At 42.2% G+C, this 19,943-nt stretch overlaps 1 protein-coding gene across 7 annotated transcripts in view; it reads left to right on the top strand.

Annotated features, from left to right (window-relative positions):
* FOXN2 (forkhead box N2) overlaps positions 1–18,934 on the top strand; it is a 29,130-nt gene extending 10,196 nt beyond the window's left edge. For 5 of the 7 annotated variants that reach the window (XM_085218834.1, XM_085218836.1, XM_085218835.1 and 2 more), the window contains 6 exons: positions 1,298–1,848; positions 5,068–5,192; positions 9,015–9,079; positions 13,858–13,926; positions 14,372–14,888; positions 15,403–18,934. In XM_085218834.1, coding sequence (XP_085074960.1) covers positions 1,312–1,848; positions 5,068–5,192; positions 9,015–9,079; positions 13,858–13,926; positions 14,372–14,888; positions 15,403–15,430 — 1,341 coding nt within the window. In that variant the 5' untranslated portion in view covers positions 1,298–1,311 and the 3' untranslated portion in view covers positions 15,431–18,934. Of the gene's footprint in view, positions 1–1,297; positions 1,849–5,067; positions 5,193–9,014; positions 9,080–13,857; positions 13,927–14,371 lie in introns of all 7 variants that reach the window. The other 2 variants (XM_085218839.1, XM_085218840.1) reach the window with 2 other exon arrangements.
* The last annotated feature ends 1,009 nt before the right edge of the window (positions 18,935–19,943 follow it).

Raw genomic sequence — 19,943 nt, 5'->3', positions numbered from 1 at the left:
GATTTCCAGTACTGGTGCAGGTAAGTAACTGCTTTTGTTTGCTGGAGAAGGTGGAGAAACTGGTCCACTGTGTGCTGGGCAGATTGCCTGTGTGAGTCGGGGTCTTCAGCTGCTCCAGGCTGCACAATCCTTTGAGAAGAGGGGCCTGGGATTTACAAGGGGAGCTTTGCAATAGTTGACAAGAAAAAGTACAAGCAGATGAAGAGAAGAAATTGCTTGATGCGTTCTCTGGGGAAGGAGTGAATTCTGTGTTACCTGATAATTTCTGTCTAAAATCTTAGTTGCAGTAGACTTAATTTAAATGGTTTGCCCTTATACAAAGGTGGAGCAGGTCCTTGTCTCTGCTGTCTCTGCCAAGGCACGAGTGCACGAAGCCATGTGTTTATAGCAAATACTACAAAAACTGCTCCAAAAAAAGCCATCCAGTAAATTGTATTACACTGTCTGATGAGATAACCGTCCTCATCTGCTGTCTGGTTTACAACTGAGCCATTGTAGTAGGAGTTAGAACATGAAGCCAGAATGATAGCTCGTGTACAGGGACAGGGAAGTCAATCAGATTTTTATGTATTTTACTTCTTACAGTTCATGTGATCATCAGCTTTTCTGGTGGACTTGCATCTGGAGTGGATAGCCTTGCATTTATAGCAGGCTACATCTGTAAAGTGGTTTTGTTGGGCTGTGCTTCTGACACAGCTATGTTGGCCGAAGTTTAGGTGCAGCAAGGCTCTAACGTGACTACATCAGCAGAAAAAGCAGCTGTTAAGCTAACAGTTTGCTGGCTGGCCTGTTTCAACCTCCCTAGTGGGAGGGAGTGCTTGTGACTTGCAGGGGGTTGTAAAGACTCCATTTGCACCAAGATCATGAATTCACTTTACGCTACTTAAGTTTTGTGACTTATTTTTTCCTCTTTAGGAACCAAAAGCAAGCACTTCCAAATAGGATTAATTTACGATATAATGAGTATCATTAAAGACTTAATGTGAGAAGAGTATGCTTTAGGTCCTACCTGATGAAGTCTTTTTCAGATGTTGATGTCATCTCTATTATTTCCGTATCTCAATTGACTTTTCAAGAGAAGTAGAGCAATTTCCACTTGTTTACTGTGTGCTGTAGCCATGGGGAAGTTAAAAGGCCATTATGAGGTTACTGGAGGAGCTGTGCTGGGCCCAGCTCTCCTCAGTGACCACAGTACAAGGATGATACGGTGTCATGGTCCCTGGAGCTTTTTTGGCTTGGCATGCTGCCACTCAACATGATTTTGAAGTTTTGCATTGATTTGTCTCCTTTGTTGCAGACCAATCAAACTAAATGGGTCCAGTCACTGGAATGACTCCGGATAAGAAAGCTAAAACTCCAGGAGCGGAAAAAGCTGCGGGGCTAAGACAGTCACACAGGATGGGAAGCCTACCCGATGCAGGAGATGCTGGGAGACCTAAGGCCACTGTAGTGGACAGCGATTCAGCAGACGATGAGCTCACAAACTTGAACTGGCTGCATGAAAGCACTAATCTTCTAACAAACTTCAGCCTTGGAAGTGAGGGTCTTCCAATTGTTAGCCCTTTATATGACATTGAGGGTGACAGCGTGCCATCCTTCTCACCCTCCTGCTACCAGAATCCAGAAAAAAAATCTTCTACTTCCAAGCCTCCTTATTCTTTCAGCCTCCTCATCTATATGGCTATTGAGCATTCTCCCAACAAGAGCCTCCCAGTCAAAGAAATCTACAGCTGGATCCTGGAACGCTTCCCCTATTTTGCCACAGCACCAACAGGATGGAAGAACTCTGTCCGACACAACCTCTCCTTGAATAAATGTTTCCGGAAGGTGGAGAGAAGCCATGGCAAGGTGAGGCCTTGGGGAGGGAGTTGAATAAAGTTTGTAATTCACAAGGGAGTTAAGAAGACCCTGTTGTTCTCAAGGGCTTCTTCCCCTCACCACGTGTGAAGCAGTTGTGTTTTGAAGTCCTTTAACACGTTATTCACAACTGTTGATATTTTGGAAATGGCACTTCTGACAAGTGTCTAAGTGCCTTAATTGATCCTGTGTTTGTGTGTAGTACTGAGCTGGTTAGAGCCACCTGCAATACATTCTTTACGAACCAATTGTAAAGGGCTTTGTTTCCACTTAGGATTTTGCTAGGCTATAGTACTCAGCCAAAGATATTAGACATCTATTTCAGGGTGTCTTGTGGTGTGATTCTTTGTTTTCTGGTATTTTTTTTTTTCTCTTTCTTCCTCTAAAGGAACTAATTTGTTTGAGGGCAATTATTTAAGTTCTTGCCAATGCTAATTTTTGGAAGTGTCACATGTGGGGTTTGGAATTGGCAAAGGGCACCCTCATGGCTAGGAAGGATATATCATTAGGGAACCTGTTACAGATGACTGTTGTTGGAGCTCTGCCCCTCCCTGTGAGTTTGGCAGGGCTACCAGCCTGGCAGGTGACACTGCAGTTTGTACCTACAGTGAGTGTATTGCTGTGTGCATGGCAGTAGAGATGATGTTGCTGTTGGTGTGAGGTGCCAAGCTGGGGGAGCCTGAGGATACTTATTGTCCCCTTCCCACCTCCACACCTTTGTGAAGATGCACACGGGCTCTGCCAGCAGGAACAAAAGTAACTGGGAGACATACCTGCTGTAGAACGTGGGGCATCACAGTGGTAGGGAATCTTATCAGGAAAAAAAATGGGTCAAACTAACTGAAAGTTGCCTTGAATATGAAACTGACTTTTCACTTGTGGTCTCTTAGCACAGCTCTAGCATTCAAAAAACCTTCTTAATTCTTGCATTAGTGTTTTAACCTCTGCAATAACAGTATTGTTATAACTCTGCATGTCTCTCTGAAAAAGCCTTCTCGAGGCAAGCTGCGTGTAAAGATCCACTTCTTAAAGTCTAGGATACTTCTGTATAGATGGCTTACTGGCTCAAATGATTTTACTGCTTACTTCCATCCTCCTTCTCTCATTTCCCATCGTGTTTCTCAAAGAGTCTGCTCTGGCTTCCAAAACAAAGTGAAACAACACTTGCTCTCACCCCAAAGTCAGTAAACAAAACCTGAAACCACGTGGTTGGACTTCAGCACAAGTGGTAGCAGGCTTGTTATCAGAAGTGTACGTAGTGCATGTCTGACATTTCAATGGAGATGGAGGTCCTTGATGCACAGCCTGGAGCTCAGCAGATGTCAGGAAGGGCTGGGTTGTACTGCAGGGCTGGATGCTGGTTCTCAATATGCCTACTTTAAATGAGTGGGCACCCTTGTCTGGGAGAAGAGATGTGAAGCTCAGAAGAAGAGTGAGGGTAGGGAAGAGAAGTCTTGGAAACTGGTCTACAGCTTGCTGCTTTGTGGATCTGCGTATTACAGCTCATCTGCTCCAGATCTGGAAGCCTCATGGAGAGCATAGGATTTGCACCAAATGTTTTGGCATCAGGGCAACAGGAACTGCCCACTCCTTTCCTTCCTTAGCGAATCTACTGGGTTCTGAGTAGGTGAAGGGAAGTCAAAGGTTACATTCATGTAAATGTATTCTGTTTTTTGTTGTTATTTTTCTGTTTTTTTTTTTTTTTCCCCCCTCCTAACAGGGAAAGTGGTAGAGTCAATATGGAAAGTTGTGTTGTTAAAGGGCAGCAAGCAAGGGATGTGGGGCCCTAGGTTGCAGCCTGTTTGGTTAACCAGGGGCGTGTTTCTGTTCCCCTGTGAGCCCTCTAATTTGGAGCAGTGGCAGTACATATGGCTTTGGGCTTTGTAGAAGGAGGGGATGAAAATTTCTTCCTCTGCCCTTACTGACACTTATTTGAAAAGTTGTGTGCTTTTGCATGCTGGCAGTTATATAATTTAGTGAGGTGAAGAGTGATGAAGGGCAAGTAGCTGCTATGAGATGTGTCAGGCAACTGCTCTTTGCTAAACTATTACGTGGTTGTGGGTTTTGGGATTTTCAATATTTATTTTTTATTAATTGCCACCAGAGGGGGTCAAGTTGTGAGGAAGCAGGAGCTGCATCCTCACCAAGCATCGCTGGCCTTCTGACAACTTTGAGGGTAGATAATGGTGCACAGCTATATGTTTTCATACTAACCCAGAAGTAGAAGTGCTCGCCTAAGGTAATAGATAAAAGAGTGTGGAGCAGTGGTTTGTGGGTGGGGGGAGTTCCCAGAACTTTGTGAATGAAAGAGCCTCAAAGCTCTGAAAGGAAACAAAAGCTGGGTTTGGGCCTCTTATGGGGGACAACCAGTGAGCCTCCGTGCTGGCCAGGGCAAGTGCTGAGCTCCAGGAGAGATGCAGGAATTGATGAGAGCATTAGTCTGGCGCAGAAGAGATGAATGGAGCCAGCTGAGAGGATCCCGCTGTTAGTGCCCAGCCAGCTACAGCCTCCCGTCAGCTGCCATGGAGCAGGGGTTAGCTGCTTCATTAAGGGTAGGCTTGTTGATACCTATCTTGCGCTTTTCAGGCTGTGCTCATTTTTAGCACAAAGAAATTGATGTAAGGAAGTTTCAGGCTAAAAAAATAAATAACTGAGAGGTGCTGTGAGACATCGAAGAACAGTGGCTTCAACTAAAATTACAGAGCAGTATCTCTCTTTATTTTTCAAGCAGAAACTCTCCCTGATTTGATTTCCTTTCACCATTAGTAGCAAAATATTTCCACTCTTTCTGAGAAGTCCAGTGACTAATGTAGGACCTCAAACTTGTATGCCTTATGGGTCTTTTGAAGTCATGGAGTATCCATCTGTAAAATTGTATTCCACCTCATCACTGGCTGAAGATGGCCTGGTGGCCTCTGTGGGCTTGCAGGAGGTGTTCCACCGAACTTTGAGGTTTGCTTTGAGACTTTTCTCTGTGGCTGGACAGGACCACTTCTATCTTTTAATAGTTTCACACATTTTAGTTGGAGCACATTGTTTTCTTGTGTGTGCCACTAGCCCTGGGGTACTGCAAGAGTGGAGGATAACAGAGTAGGTACACATCTCTCAATCCCATAGAACTATAGTCCTATCCAGGCGCTGAGCTACCCCTCCCTTCTGCCATGTGCATTACCAATTCTGTAGCATCTTTTTTGTACTTCTTTTTTGCAGGTGAATGGAAAAGGTTCCTTGTGGTGTGTCGATCCAGAATATAAGCCTAATCTCGTTCAAGCACTGAAAAAGCAGCCATTTCCTTCAGCACTTGCATTCTACACTCCACCGGCATCACCACCAAGGTAGGTGAATCTTCTCATACGAGTGCAACATGCAGTTATGTTCACCTACCTACCACAGGAAATACCTGAGCAGTTGTTGGTGACTGACGTCCATTAGCAAAAGAATTTGAGTGGACTTTGAGCTGTGTAGACAGGCCAGGAAGACTGGCTGGACAGGATCAGAGAGGTCACAAGCTCAGGCTTCCCAGATAGTAGATCTGGGGTCAGTGTAATGATCTGAAGAAGTGCTTTCTCTTAAATATTCTCTCTTCTTTCTTCTACCTCTTTCTTTTTTTTCCCCTTCTTATTGTGTCTTGTTAGGGGTCCTGGCTGGAATAACCCAGGCGAAAATTAGTGCTGAGGCTTATGCTGCCTTTGTTTTGGGGCTTTGCAAACAGCCACTGCTTTTCTCACTGGTTTCTAAGAGGTGACGTGAGTCTGGACTGATGGGGTGCTCATGAGTGCCATTTCTTTGGAGAGCAGGCAGTGGCCCTAACTGCAGCAAAATCCTGCTTTGAGCACAGGTCACCAGGACCATCTGGGATGTATCTGGTGATGCTTGCTGGAAAGGGAGCATGCGTTCTCTCGTAAATCACTGCATTTGGATATAAAATGTATATATCATATGCTGCTGTTAAGAACAGTCAACTTCTCTATGGTCTGAAGTGCCTGGAAAAGCTGGTCTAAGAGAGAAGCATTTTTCTCTGAGGCTGTTAGATACATTTTGTGGTGGGGATGAGAAGAACAGTCTTTCCTATTAGCAGATTCCACCTCAAAGGACGCTCAATGAGGCTTCCTCTTCTGATACATTTTAAGATTAGGCAATACATTTTGGAGAGTTTCAAGTAAACATCACAGTGTGTTCCTGGTATAGGAAGAGGAACATCAGTCAGAGTGAGCACTTAGAGGTGGCACAGAGAGTAGGAGGATGGAAAGTAGCTAGGAATGCACAGCTGCTGATGGGATCAGGAGTTAGGTAGGCATGTGGCTGGATTACCTAGATTGGCAAACAATTGGGGTGAGATAAGAGGTAATTATGATGTCTGTACGTTGCCCTATGCCTTGTCTTACTGCAAGGAGTTTCCTTAACAACCAGGAGGAACTGGGATTGCAGACACAGTCTGTGAAACCGATACTGAATATTTAGCAGAACTTTCTAAGAGTCTCACAGGGCATTGACCTTGGGATCTCACACCCTGTGCAAGCTGTAGCTGTAGGAGTGGTGCAGTTGGGACGGGACCTCAGGGTGTTGTCTGCCCAGCCAAAGGGGCAGGGGAAGGAGTCAGACCCAGGCCAGGGCAGGTTCTTCAGAGCCTTGTCCAGTTACGTTTTCAGTGTCTCCAAGTTCTTCAAGTAAGTCTGATGATACAAGCCTTAACATGATTAATTTCGTTTGTATAAATACAGTGCAGTCAAGTTCAGTGTAGGGAAGTATTCTGAAGTGCCTGCAGGACCAAGACTTCAGTTTGAAGCTGCTGGTTTTGGTAACTGGTTGCCTTCACTGAAGGATTAGTCACACTTGCCGACAGTTGCAATTACAAGGAAATACAGGCACGTGGCAAAACTCCCACTGACTTCAAAATATGAAGAGTTCTATAGTGCTTGTATGTATAAGAATAGTAAGATAGGAACAGCAGTTTAAGATGCTCAACTTCTCCCTAATTATAGCTTTTTTAAAAATTACTACTAAAAATACATTTCTAAGACTTTCACTCATAGGCAGAAAAATATATGTATTTTTCTTCTCCCTTCCATGCTTAAAAATTCTTAAATTGAGATTTAAACTGTGGCTTAATTCTGAGGAAGGGCCACAAGGCACTGCCTTGTGTGTAAAGGGAAAGAGGAAGCCCAGAGGTACTGCTGGGCAGAGCTGGAGTGAACCATCCAAACTTAACTCCAGGGCAATACCTGAATTTCTCAGTGGGAGAGCTTCTGTTTGTAATTTTTTTTTTTTTTACTGTGTTCATGGGGAATACACCTATAATTCAACAGCATTTTAAAATACAGTTTAAAGTGTCGCTTTGATCAGAAGCTTTCCAAAGCTGTAATTTGTGTCTAGCAAACTGATGCTCATCACCTACTACAATGCAAGCTTCAGTGACGCGTTTTATTTCTGTGCAGGTTGTTCAGCAGGTTGGTGCAGGTTGCCTGGCTGCATTCTGTTCCTAGCACCTGTTTCTAGCAGTCTCCACAGCCATCATCTCACGAATGCCTTGTGCATGTGCATAGGTTATCTTAATACTAAGCATTCATTTACTATGGGAAAGACCTAAGTGCATCTTGAAGGATCTGGGCTTGAATGAAAGGATGAAGAAGTTTAGCATCTATTTGTGCACTTTACCTGCAGACTGTGGAGTGACCCATGTTAAGGCTGAGTCCACTGCTCACCCTGTGTTTTTTTTTTTTTATTCTGTTTTTGGATCTGTTCCCTTTGCACTCCGTCACCCCCACAAGAAAACGTATCAGACAGCGAACTTGGCTTTTGTGTGTGTTTGCACTCGGCTATGCTGAATCTTTCTTCCTGTGGCTACTTCACTGGGAGATGCTAAATATTGCTGTCCTTTTCAGGAACTTTGGTTTCCAGTGCCAGGCAAGCTGCAGCGCAGCAAGAACTGCTTATTTGGCTCAGATGATGTGTTTCAAGTCACCTTGCTTTCAGTTTGTGCACTTTCTCCTTGTCATTAGCAGTCTGCACTGCACCAACCTTTGGAGCCATCACCACTGACAAACTGAGATTGGGCACGGTGGTGATGACAAATCTGGGCAGTGGCAGCACTAAGGGGCATCCCCCATAGCAGCTGACTGCAGGGTGGTGCAGCACAATTCAGCTTAAAGAAGGAATATTCTAGTTTGAAAAGGATATTTGAATAATTGGTGCAGTTGGTTTGGTTTTATTTAATGATCTAGACCAATAATTAAAAATCTATACGATTAAATACTTAGCAGCTTTGTGTTGGGGGGAGGGGAAGTGGAGAGGAGGAGATATCTGGCTAATTTTAAAAAATAAAGCTGCCTAGCAAAGATAAGTATGAAATGTAAACATACTTTAATGATAAAATTATTCTATTAATCTTGTGAGGTAGCTTTTCCAGATTGGACTCATCTCTTTATTGCCCAATTACTGTACAGGTAAAAGAATTTTAAAAATGTTTATTGCTGTGGTTCATGCCTTTTTAAAAGTTGTACATTGTTACTGTTATATTTATTTGTTTGACAGTGCACTTATAATGAACAGAATAATCAGGGCTGGGTGTATAGCACAACTTGCATTCTGCAGTGTATTAACTGGTACTTTGCCAGATGGAAGCTGCTAAGATAATGCAAAATGCAGATGTCATCCATGGAGCAGCCCAGCCTCAGATGACTTGGAAATCAGCAGATAGCTCTTGTCCTTCCCCAGCTTTTTGCACAAAGCATCTTTTATTTTTGCTAATCTTCCACCATTTGAAAAAGAAACAAACACAACTGGTTCTTACCAGTGCTGCTTCTCCCAGATTCCAAGTGTCTCTGCATCAGCTACTATTTTGCTCAGATGTAGGATCAAGCAAAGATACATCTATTTTAGTAAGTGAAGTCTGCATTGCCAGCGAGGCTTCTCCTCTGTGTGTGGTGTTTCCCAAATGCTGCTGATGGTTCACTGTGTTATATAAACAATGTGCAATAATCAATGTGTCCAGTACTCCACTGAGGCAATAGAAATTGCTGCTGTTTGGTTTATTAGTCAAACTGTGGTGTCTTTTGGGTGTTCTAATTGTTCTATGATAATAATATTATGTCTAATACACTTTGTATGCATTATTTGGTTAATTGAGGTTTTGTTTGACTTGTTGAATTTCTTTCCAGTAGGTCATCTTCTCCTCACTACTTATCTTCAGTACTTAAGCAGAATAATGGCCGATCTCTCAAAGGTAACTATGAGTTTTCTTTCCTTCTGCTGTGCTAGTTTTGCTAGTCACAACCATATTCTAAACCTCAGGTGATTTTGATTTATTTTTTACATAGGCCTTTTCTGGAGGGTCTGCTAGGTTACAAAAAAAACACAAAACATTTAGTAGAATGCATGCTTATTATATTAGTGACGTGTGTATTAAGCATAAATCTATAAGATTGGTTTCAAATTATAAAAGAAGTCTTGTTATTTTCCAGCAAAGCATTTAGCAGACACATCAAATATGACCTACTTTAAGACTGAGTAGTTCTGTAGAAAACCAGTTTGAAAGCTCTGCATCTCTACACTGGGGACTGTCTAGTCAGTTTGAGGTTTTTATTGGTTACCACAAACTGAGACAGAAAGGCAGCAAATTTTTGTTGTATGTGGTATGTAGCCACAGTAGTGCCTAAAAGTTGGGTGTTTGGAATAGGTGGCTGGGCAGTAATTAGAAGGGAATGAGGAACGAGTCAGAAGAGTGCTGCACAGACGGCACTTCACCCATTTGCTAAAAAAAGTTAAGCACAAGTTGATATTGTTGCCAGTGTAGCTGTGTAGAAATATCTAAATTTGCTGGTGAACAGAATAGATTTATGATATCTGTTTAGTTAAGGCATCACGTTAAAAAATACAAAATGTTCCCTTTAGCCCTCAGAAGAAAAGAACAGGATGGGTTTAACAAACTGACTTGACATGTAGTTCACAGTATCTGTGGTACTCTGTAACCAAGTTTATCCCTGTGTGTTTGCAACTGCACAAGTCATGCAGTAGGTATAAGAAAAAACTTTCAGTTGCATTCACAACTGAAAGAGTTTACATTGTCTAGTTATTATTTTAGCCACTGTCACCAAAGCTTGGGAAAGGAAGATTGGATTGGACTGAGTTGTGCTGGGGATATGACTGTGGAGGAGCGATCTGTCTGGATGGCTGGGCTCAGCAGAATCATGCTGAATGGAACTCAGCCCGTTTGGTGGCTAGTCACCACCAGCATTCCCCAGGGCTCTGGCTTAGAGCTAGTTTTGTTTAATATTTTTATCAGCAATTTGGTTGAGGGGATTGAGTGTAGGCTCAAAGAAGAGCACCCTGGCAAACAGAAAGGGACCTGGGGATGCTGGTTAGTGGCTGACTGAACATGAGCCAGCAGTGTGCCCAGGTGGGCAAGAAGGCCAGTGGTTCCTGGCCTGCATCAGGAATACTATGGCCAGCAGGATGAGGGAAGTGACCTTTGCTCTGTACTTAATTGGTGAGGCCCCACCTTAGAGTACTGTGTTCAGTTTGGGCCTCTCAGTTCAAGACACTGGGTTGCACATTCAGAAAAAAGCAACCAAGCTGGTGAGGGAACTGGAAAACAAAACGTGTAGGAGTGGCTGAGGGAATTGGAGCAGTTTAGTCTGGAGAAGAGAAGGTTGAGGGGAGGCCTCATTGCTCTCTACAGCTGCCTGAAAGGAGGTTATGGCAAGGTGGGGATCAGTCTCTTCTCTCAAGTGGCAAGTGATAGGATTGAGGCAATGGCCTCAAGCTGTGCCAGGGGAGGTTTAGGTTGAACGTTAGAAATAATTTCTTTACCTAAAGGATAGTTTTTACCTAAAGGATAGTCGAGTATTGGAACAGGCTGCCCAAGTAAAGTGCAGGAGTCTGTCTGTGGAGGTGTTTAATAGATGTGAGGACACGGCATAAAGGGACATAGTTTAGTGATGGGACTCAGTAGGTTAGGCTGATGGTTGGGCTTGGTGATTTTTGAAGACTTTCTCCAAGCTAAACAGATCCTATGATGATTCTATGATCTCTTCTGGCCATAGCTAGAACTCCATGTACAATCCATTTCCCTGTCTACCACATTAAGTGCACGTGACTGCAGATGTCTGAAGGATGTTCCACAACATGCCCACCTCTCTTGGTTGCCTGTGCAGTAGGCAGCACTGAGACCTGATGTAGCATTGTTCAGTACAGTCATTCTTGGCAGCTGCAGAATTGCACCCTTTGTCACAGCCACACCAGCAGCAAGATACAAGCTAAGTAGGGGATATCCATGTAGCCACTTCTGCAGCACAGAGAAAACCAAAGGGAAGCTGCTCCTAAGAAGGAACGAGTTGTCTTTTAGTGTGGACACCTGCAGGTGAAGGTGCCTTGCTGAAGCTCTAGGAGGAGCAGCTTCCTGCTGAAATATGGTTTGAAGCAGAACTCAGGGCTGTGTGTAACTTACATCTGTAACTAGCTGCTGTGCTCACCTCTGCATCCCTTGGGTTGTTTTACTGTTTATTTTCAGGGAATTCTTGCTGAATGCAGTGTTGCTGTCTTCCTGGTATCCACTTCCCCAGCCCACTGGTATCTACCTACTCTTACAGATTTTAAAGGCTTTGAGGACTTGGCCATGCTTTTCTCCCGCTTTCACTTTCCATGAGAAAAAACAGCACACCAGAATCAGATTTAAAAAAAAAAAAAAAAAAGGGGTGAATTTAAGATGGAAATCTGTTTTTCATTGGTAGACAAATGCAAATAGAAGTAGCAACAGCTGCTGAGCAGAAGATGATTACTTCATTTTCCCATATGTGCTTGTACAGTTTTCCTTGTTTTACAGCATTGCATTGGGCCTTCGTACCAGAAAGGAGCTAGGCAGCATACTGGGATATCACCACATTTCTTTAGAAGCAGGTCTTGTACCTCAGTAATAAAGATTAATCTGCTGATGGTTTGTCCTCATCAAAAATAAAGTGCTGGGAGGTGAATCATGCTCAAATGTTAAACAGCTGATTCCAAGAAAAAGTGTGCATTGGTTAATTTGTTGTTGTGGTGTTGTTAGAGCTCTTTCAGAAGGATAATGCCATCAGCAAAGCAGGGCTGCAGCAGCAGGACACCCAGCCCTGTTGAGGTGAGAGGCCGCTTTTAGTCTTCAGCCATAAACCAGAAGCACTGCTTGGGCAGCAGAGCCAAGGCTTTAAAGGCAGAGCCTGTCCCACAGTGACAGTGACCACACGTTGATGTAGGGGTTCTGGCTGTGCTGTGGTGGTAAGGAAGCACCCTTTTCTGTTGCAGAGAGCTGGTGGATGTCCCCTGCTTGCTTTCATGCAGTACTGAAGGAGGAATTTTTTTTTCTTGAGCAGACCCAGGGTGCTCAGGGCTCTACACAGTGTATAAGAGATCTCTCTCAGTGATTTTGCTGGTGAGTCCTAAGACAGATTTGGGAAATAATTGCTCAAGGAGAGCAATTGCCAGGGAAGCCAGAACATAATAATGGTGACGAGAAGCACTGGTAATTCTTCAAGATAAATGAAGTTGCTGCACAACTCCTTCCTTTTTCTTTGGGGGTGCTAGCATGCAGAATGTATAGTGTGGTCAGCATGACCAGGGAGGTTGTAGTGTTTCATTAGTTCCTCCCGTTACTTGTCAGTGTATCAGGGTGGTGTTTCTGTACTAGCACTGTTTGTTAGAAGGAGTCTATGGCAAGTAAGGAGTCAGACTATTTCACTTGCTGATTATGGAAAGTGAAAGAAACTAACTGTTGAAGGTTTTATTTCTTTTTGTCAGTTGTGCTGTAAATGGCGAATTATGACTTGTCAGTTCAGTTGCTCTGTTACTGCTAAAGCAGAGAATGAAAACATCTTGCAAGTGCAGTGGAACAAGGCCTTTAAGTATATTGATTTAAAAATGCTAGAAAATAATGGGAAAGGTGTACGTCTTACAACCTGTTTTGGAGGCAGCAGCTCATTCACTTCCCATGTTGATAAACGCCAACGTGGTGCTATTCAAATTTCCCATTGACTGGAGTGAGGCTATCAAAAGCTGTGTAAGGTAAGGAAATCAAATTGGCAATTCTGCAGTCTCCCTCCCAATATTCAGTCCCACTGAAGTTCGGTAACACAGCTAATGCATGTAGTGAAGTGGGAGATGGACTGCAAATGGGATTGCTGATGTTTCACTTCAGCTGCTCCTTTCTCAGCAGTAGCTGAGCAGGATGCAGAGACCATTCCACTTAATGCTGGCATTTTCCAGCACTTGTCTTCCAGCCCCATTTCTCTGCTTCTAATCCACTCAGTGCAGCAAAGGACAGCATTTTACAAGTAGTTTGTCACCATAACTAAATCACTGCTGTTCATCTGAATCTTTCTCAATTGCCTATTTCTTATGCATATCTCTATACCTTCCAGATGGAGCAGTTCTGTTCTTTTTCCCCTTTTGTCTTCTCTATTTGCTCCATTTTACATGTTTGTAATGTGAAAAATCCTGCAAAGAGGGCACTTTGTGCTGAGGTAATAGGAAACAGAAAATGCATGCTGAATTAGTGTTGTGTTTAACAGCACTCTTCAGTCTTGTGCGTTCATTCATAGGATGAGAGTATGAAGCTGACTAGGTGCCTTGTTTTGCCTTATGTGTTATCTTTCTTTATCAACAAGTGGCTTTTATTTGTAATATCATCATCATGAGCATCTGATTAAAGTTGCTGTTTCTTGGCTTCAGATGTGGTTATATGAATTCAGTTAAGTAAGAATTCAGCAAGAGTTTAGCATTAGTAGGGTTATTGTTCTTGAGATACATGGCCATTCTGTAGCCACGTGACTCATACAGTGCCACTTTGGATCATTTATGCCTTAATTTTTTTTACCGTATTAGAATCATGCTGGATCTGAATCCTTACACATTTTTCTGCTGTTCTTCATAGTAGACTAATGTCTGCAGATATATATATTCTTCGTGTGTTCTAGAGACCTAATTTTGTCAGTCTTACCCAAGTTGTAACATTTTGCTGCTTTTCCTTTGCAGAATCTGATATTGATGCTGCTACTGCGATGATGCTGTTGAATACTTCAATTGAACAAGGGATGCTAGACTGTAAGCATAAGCCATTTTACTGGTTTTTCCTTTACCCTGCAGCTAAATGTTTTCTTTAAAGTTGCAGTGGTGGATCTCACCAGTAGTAAGAGGAGTCAAGAAGCAAATCTGTTTTGATCATTCTTTCTGCTAGCATCAGTTTTATAGAACCACTTTCTCTTTTCTCCTTTTTTTTTTTTTTTGTGTGCAAAGTTCTTCCCTTGCCCTTTCTGTGCTAGATGCTAAAAAGATTCTTAGCTACTTCTCTGTGTCTCCATCTTTTATCTGTGATTAGTTGAAGACGATTGTCTTCTGTGGATGGCAGGAAATGTGCACAAGAAATTCTAGCTCTTAAGTGCTAGTGCTAGCTTCCAGCTTATTCTTTGCAGTCAGCAGCCAAAGCGTGGGTTTTTTCGAAAGTGATCTCATTGAGTATATGCTTATTGATGGAATTCATTTTTAATAGGTGAGAAACCTCAGTCTCTGAAGACACCTAAGAAGAGGAGTTATGGCAGTGCATTTAATCCTTCCAGTTCCATAAATTTGCAAGAAAATGATTCTGCAGCCACCAATATTGATCCGAAGGAGGATCATAATTACAGTGCTAGCAGCATGGGTTCGCAGCGTTGTGCATCTAGGTCCAGTGTGTCTTCCTTGTCCTCTGTTGATGAGGTGTATGAATTTATCTCCAAGAACAGCCATGCTGGAAGTGATGGCAGTGAAGGATTTCACAGTGAAGTGGATACAGACGTTGACTATGAAGACGATCCTCTTGGAGACAGTGGCTATGCATCACAACCTTGTGTAGATACCTCTGAGAAAAGTCAGCCTAGCAACAGAGCACTGAAGGAGTTGTGTCAAGAAATTGATGAGGAGCTGAAAGAAGCAGCGGGGTCTCTGCTCCATCTTGCTGGCATCCAAACGTGCTTGGGTTCCTTAATAAGTACTGCAAAGACCCACAGTCACAAGCAAAGGAAAAAATAGTATGTTTGTCAATGTTGAATATATACATATATTTTTTTTAATTGTGGCAATACTCTTCTACTTTTACCCTTCACAAGGGAGATCAAAGCCATAAAAGGACTCATTGCTTTTTTATTTTTGGCACTAACTGTAATTTAGCCATTTATTTTTAAATCACTGCCTAAAAAGAAAAAAAAAAAAATAAACTTCTCAGATTAGAAGAGATGCATGACTTGTGAAAACCTGAAAGCATACTTCTTAATGATCACTTTTTTCCTTTTCTTTTTTTTTCTTTTAAATAGGGTTTTTTTTTTTTTCCAGAGTTATATTTGCTCAGATGCATGTTATGGTTCATGTTGACACCTGCTGGCCCCATCTGCAGAGGTGAATTTTGCCCTGTCTAAGGGCTCTGACTTCCATGTAAAGATTTAAAAAGGAGGAGAAAAAAGAAAAGGAAAGAAGGAAAAAAAAAAAAAGAAATCTTCTGGCCTGAATTACCTCCTCCCATGTGCTCTCTCTCTGCTCTTCTAACAGCTCTTCAGTGGAAATGCTGCAGAGGTAGCTCCCAGTGGCTGCAGTTTTCAGCCCATCCAGTACAGCGTCTGAAAATTGCACCACTGCAGGAGGTGCTCTCAGCAAGCTGTAAGTACTCTGGGCAGAGGGAAGGAGTACAGCCCTCCCAGGCAGAGTGGACAAGGGGTAGCTGAGGTGGGTGCCACCCTCTGCTTTATTTTTCTTTCCTGCTTATACTCCCACTGCCAACCTGCTATCTGCAGGTCAGGTTCCTGAACCTGTTGGTTGTTGTGTTGTTGTTGTTGTTTTTTCCATCTTAAGACATAATGTCTTGGGGGGCAGAGGATAGGGGTCGCTTTGTTACACATCTTTGTGCACACATCTTGGGTGTAGCCAACAGTGAACGCTGCCATTTGCCAAGCTTGATGTCCTCTCATCACTGCCACTGTTGAATATGTAGTGGAATCGTATAACTGTGGAATATCTTGAGATGGAAGGGAAAAATAGGGATCACTGAGTCCAACTCCAGGCTCCACGTACCACCACCCGATAATCAGACCACGTGTCTGAGAGCATTAGCAGAAGTTCTGCTGCTGTCCCACTGCCACATCTGCTGCCTTGCTCCCCAGTGGAAGAGAGAGACTCAGAGAATAAAGAACAGCAGCTCATGCTGTTAAATTGGAAGTAAGGTAGAGGTTTTAGGTGGTTAGGTCATGAATGACCGCTGAAAAGAGAAATTTCATCCCCAACCTGAAACAAAGCCAAATAGCTTCCTTTTGAATTACTGAACACAGAAAAGCAATTTGTGTTTTTTGGCTGTCCATACTCTCTGTTTCCCAGATCAGCGTGCCTTCTGTTCTGTGAATCCTTTAGGCCTGCCACATACAGTGCATCTAACAAGAAAGGCAAGCCTTTGCCCCTTGGATGTCTGTTTTGGGAAGGAATTCCTTCACAATTCATTTTTGCAATAAAAGAATCTCTAGAGTTCCCACACATCTTTTGGCCAAAAAGAAAAAATAATTAGTGGTATGGTGAGTTTTTTCCTCTTTAGTTTATCTAAGTGGTGGTTTCTGATCTTTTATTGTTTTTTTTTTTTTTTAAAGAAAAAAGGTTTTCTGTTCAAAAATGGGTACTCAGTGCTGTTAGAGTGGGTTTTAACTGTGCTGTAACAATAAGGATGCCTTAAGTATGTTTCAGAATCTTAGACAATATAAGTGGTCATCTTTCCTGTTTCTGAAGGGCAGTGCAATGTGCCATAAAGTTTTTAGCTAACACGTTGAGCTGTTGTTTCCAGCAGTTCTTGGGCAAAGCTGAGTAAGAATTAGAAGTAGGAAACCAGCATCCACTGCTTTGGTTGTTGAAGACAGTGCTGGGTTCAGCCAAAAAGTAACCTTCCCTAGCGGAATGTTTTTCTGGCTCTTTGGAGGCCTTTTAGAGATCAGTGTTTTTTCTTATTTGTCAATCTTTTCATGAGTACTGCCATAAACATCTACTTTAAATATGAGTACAGCCGTGCTGCTGAGGGTCTGTTGCTCTAAGGGCCTGGTTCAGTGCCTCTTGAAGACAATAGTGGTGCTCCCACTGATTTCATGGCTGTAGGATCAAGCCTGAAATATCTGAGGTTCTTTTGTAGCATGTTTTGGAATACAAAGCCAATTTTCTTTTTAAAGCACAAACACTAGAAAATGTCTTTTCCTTTTTTTCCATTTTTTTTTTTTCCCCAAACACTTCAGTTTTAAGAATGAATTGTTTTATTTCTTGAAAGGGAAGAACTCTGCTGCATTCCTACTTCATGTTAACACCATTAGTCTACACCTGTAACAGGACAATGTTTGTACAGGTGTGTATGTCTTCTGGATATCACAAGTGGTGCATTAGCCAATGAGATCTGGTATTAGATGTTACTGATGAATAGTAGGGAAAAACTCACTATTTGAAAGAAAGTTACAGATAAATGCAGTGGTTCTTAGGATTTTTTTGTAAGTGCAGATGTGAATGCTCAGCGGAACTACTTTTTGCTCATAGTTTGCTTTTGCGTTTTGACTGAATACTGCAAAGGCAGAGTCTGCATCAATGCAGAAAATGAGGATTCACCTACAGAGAGGTGCTGTTAGCAGTCAGGAGTTTTGCTCGGTGCCATGACTTCAGTGGGCTGCTGTTGAAGAAGGGTGCCATATGGCTCGTGCTGGAGTTGGTTGCAACTCTTCTCTGGCTTCCAAGGAAAGCTGGATCAATGTCCAGTCACTTGGGAAACCGTGCCAATATCAGCTTCATAGCTAGGTTTGATTCTGAGCTTCTTTTGGCCTTGGATAAAACCTGAGGAGGTTAATACTTACTAGGAGTGTGGCTGTGCCATGGCTAACCCTGAAGCAGGTGATCGTGTTACTGAAGGTGTGGGACTGGGAAGCTATCAGTGCATTTAATGAACATATGCAACAAGCAATAAACCTATGCTGGTGAGCAGCTAACAGTGAAAGCTGCATCCTCACAGCTTTCAGCAGGAGAGAACTGAAGGTCAGAATAGTTGCGGTTCCTTTCGCTTCCATAGCTAGAATGGGGTTTGGGTTTGTTTGCCACCTGAGTTAAAGACCCTGGTGTATATAGTATAAATGGAGTATAATTAAAAGTTATTTTGACTGTTGGTGGGTTGGTTTTCTTTAGTGACATATGTAAAATGTTCATGCCAATGGTTGACTCAAATATACTTTAACAGCAGTTAAAAGGCAACAAAAGTATAAATGAACCACCTTCATTTCTTTAGACACAGTGGAGAAGTGCACAGGACTGGTGTGGAAGGGAGGCTGCTCTGCTTTGGGTAAATTGTGATGTGGATACTGTACAAACCTGTGCTGGTTTTTCAGACCCAGATACTAAATTGCTTTTCTGAAAGTTGCCTCAAACATTTTAAAATCCAATTTTAAACTGGAGGTTGCCTAGTTTGCAGCTTCTCATTAGGCTGAAAAGGAAAAGCTTTGGTTAAAGCAAACTACACTCACACGTGTTAATAACAGTGTAGTCAAAATATTTATTGGAAAGAAGACATAGAATATTTTAAATGTTGCACCTGCCATTCTATGTTAAAGCACATTCTTCACAACTAACTGCCAGTGCCATTACCAAGTCTGTTTTATAAATGTACGTTTCTTCAAACTAAAAAGTGCATAATTAAAAGTATTATGTTGCTGCCATATAGTGATATAAAACATTTTATAATTGCCAATTCATTGTAACTATTATTTATTTAAAAGTGAATTGTAAGAATGCTTTCTGATCAAATGAACCAGAGTTGTTTTTAAAATGTTCCCTCTAGCTTGTTTCTGATGTAGCATAAGCAGCGTCCTTGGGTTTGGTTAGGATAATTTTGCCTGTAGGTGACCAATTCTAACCCTTTTTCCTCCACTTTAGTCCTTTACCCGTTTTAAAGAATATTTACAGAAGTTTAGTTTTTTGTATGCTAATCTCTGTTAATTAAAATGTTTATAAAGTTTATTTTTACCAAAGAGATGCAATTCATTATGACAAAATATTGCAGAATAAACTTTGTTTTATAACATTTGTGACTTTTCTGCCCACATTTTTCATTCAGGTGATCAAAGGGGCTTTTATAAAATAAATGGCATTGCAAACAAAGTGCTGCGTTCTCTCTTTATCTACAGATGGTGGTATCAGTCCCAAAGGGTGCTCGGAGAGCCCCCTGCTTTCCTTTAAATCTGCTCCACAAGAGTGGGTTTGTTTGGAAAAACAAAAGCAAATGTAATTGGCTGTAGGTATCTGCTTGGTTAAGAATGTTGCATGCACGTGGAAGTGATCTGTATGGTAACACATAGCAGGATTTGTTTTCAGGCAAGTTCATCCATAACTGGCTGTAATATTTGAAGTATATCCTATTAATGCTGGAATTAATGAAACTCAAGGAATGTTCTGACATCTTGGAAACTGCTGGAATACTACTGCACACCTTCTGTCCTCGTGTGAGACATCTCACCTTGCTATTTTGCTTTTTGGATAAAAAAAAAAAACTCAGTTGATTTTTCTGATGATTATCTATGATTATTTTGTTCTTTATCTGTATTGCTGCTGTTAAGCTGCTTGTATAGCACTCAGAGATCAGCAACTCAGAATAGGATGGATAATTGTAAGAGCATATCCCTGGATAAAGCTTCATAGCTCTCACTTCATGCTCTTTCAGTATTTCCTTAAGCCGTGATCGACAGGGCCTGTTACATCTTTATCCATAAGGCCTTATGGAAGGCATACCAGTGGCAGCACCCTCCTCCAGCAGCAGGAGCAAAATGCTCCCATCCCTCTTCCACCTGTCTCAGCTTGCACCCTGCCAGTGGGACAGATCTGCTGCTTGGATGAGCACATGTGCATGAACTCCTCCCAGTGCCTGGGAAGCAGAGCAATCAGGAGGTGGGAGAAGAACTGTGTAATTATTCACTTCAGTGTAGTTCATAGAGAAATTACTTTTCTTGGACAAAATCGCAGCTAAGAATCACGTATTAATGACATCCAATTTTTATTCACAGTACTGTTGTTAAATGTCAGAAAGCATTTTCCTC

This window comes from Meleagris gallopavo, chromosome 2 (genome assembly GCF_905368555.1).
Source record: "Meleagris gallopavo chromosome 2, MGAL_WU_HG_1.1, whole genome shotgun sequence".
Taxonomy (NCBI): domain Eukaryota; kingdom Metazoa; phylum Chordata; class Aves; order Galliformes; family Phasianidae; genus Meleagris; species Meleagris gallopavo.
The sequence above is the reverse complement of the archived record's forward strand: the minus strand, read 5'-3'. Positions and strand labels throughout refer to the sequence as shown.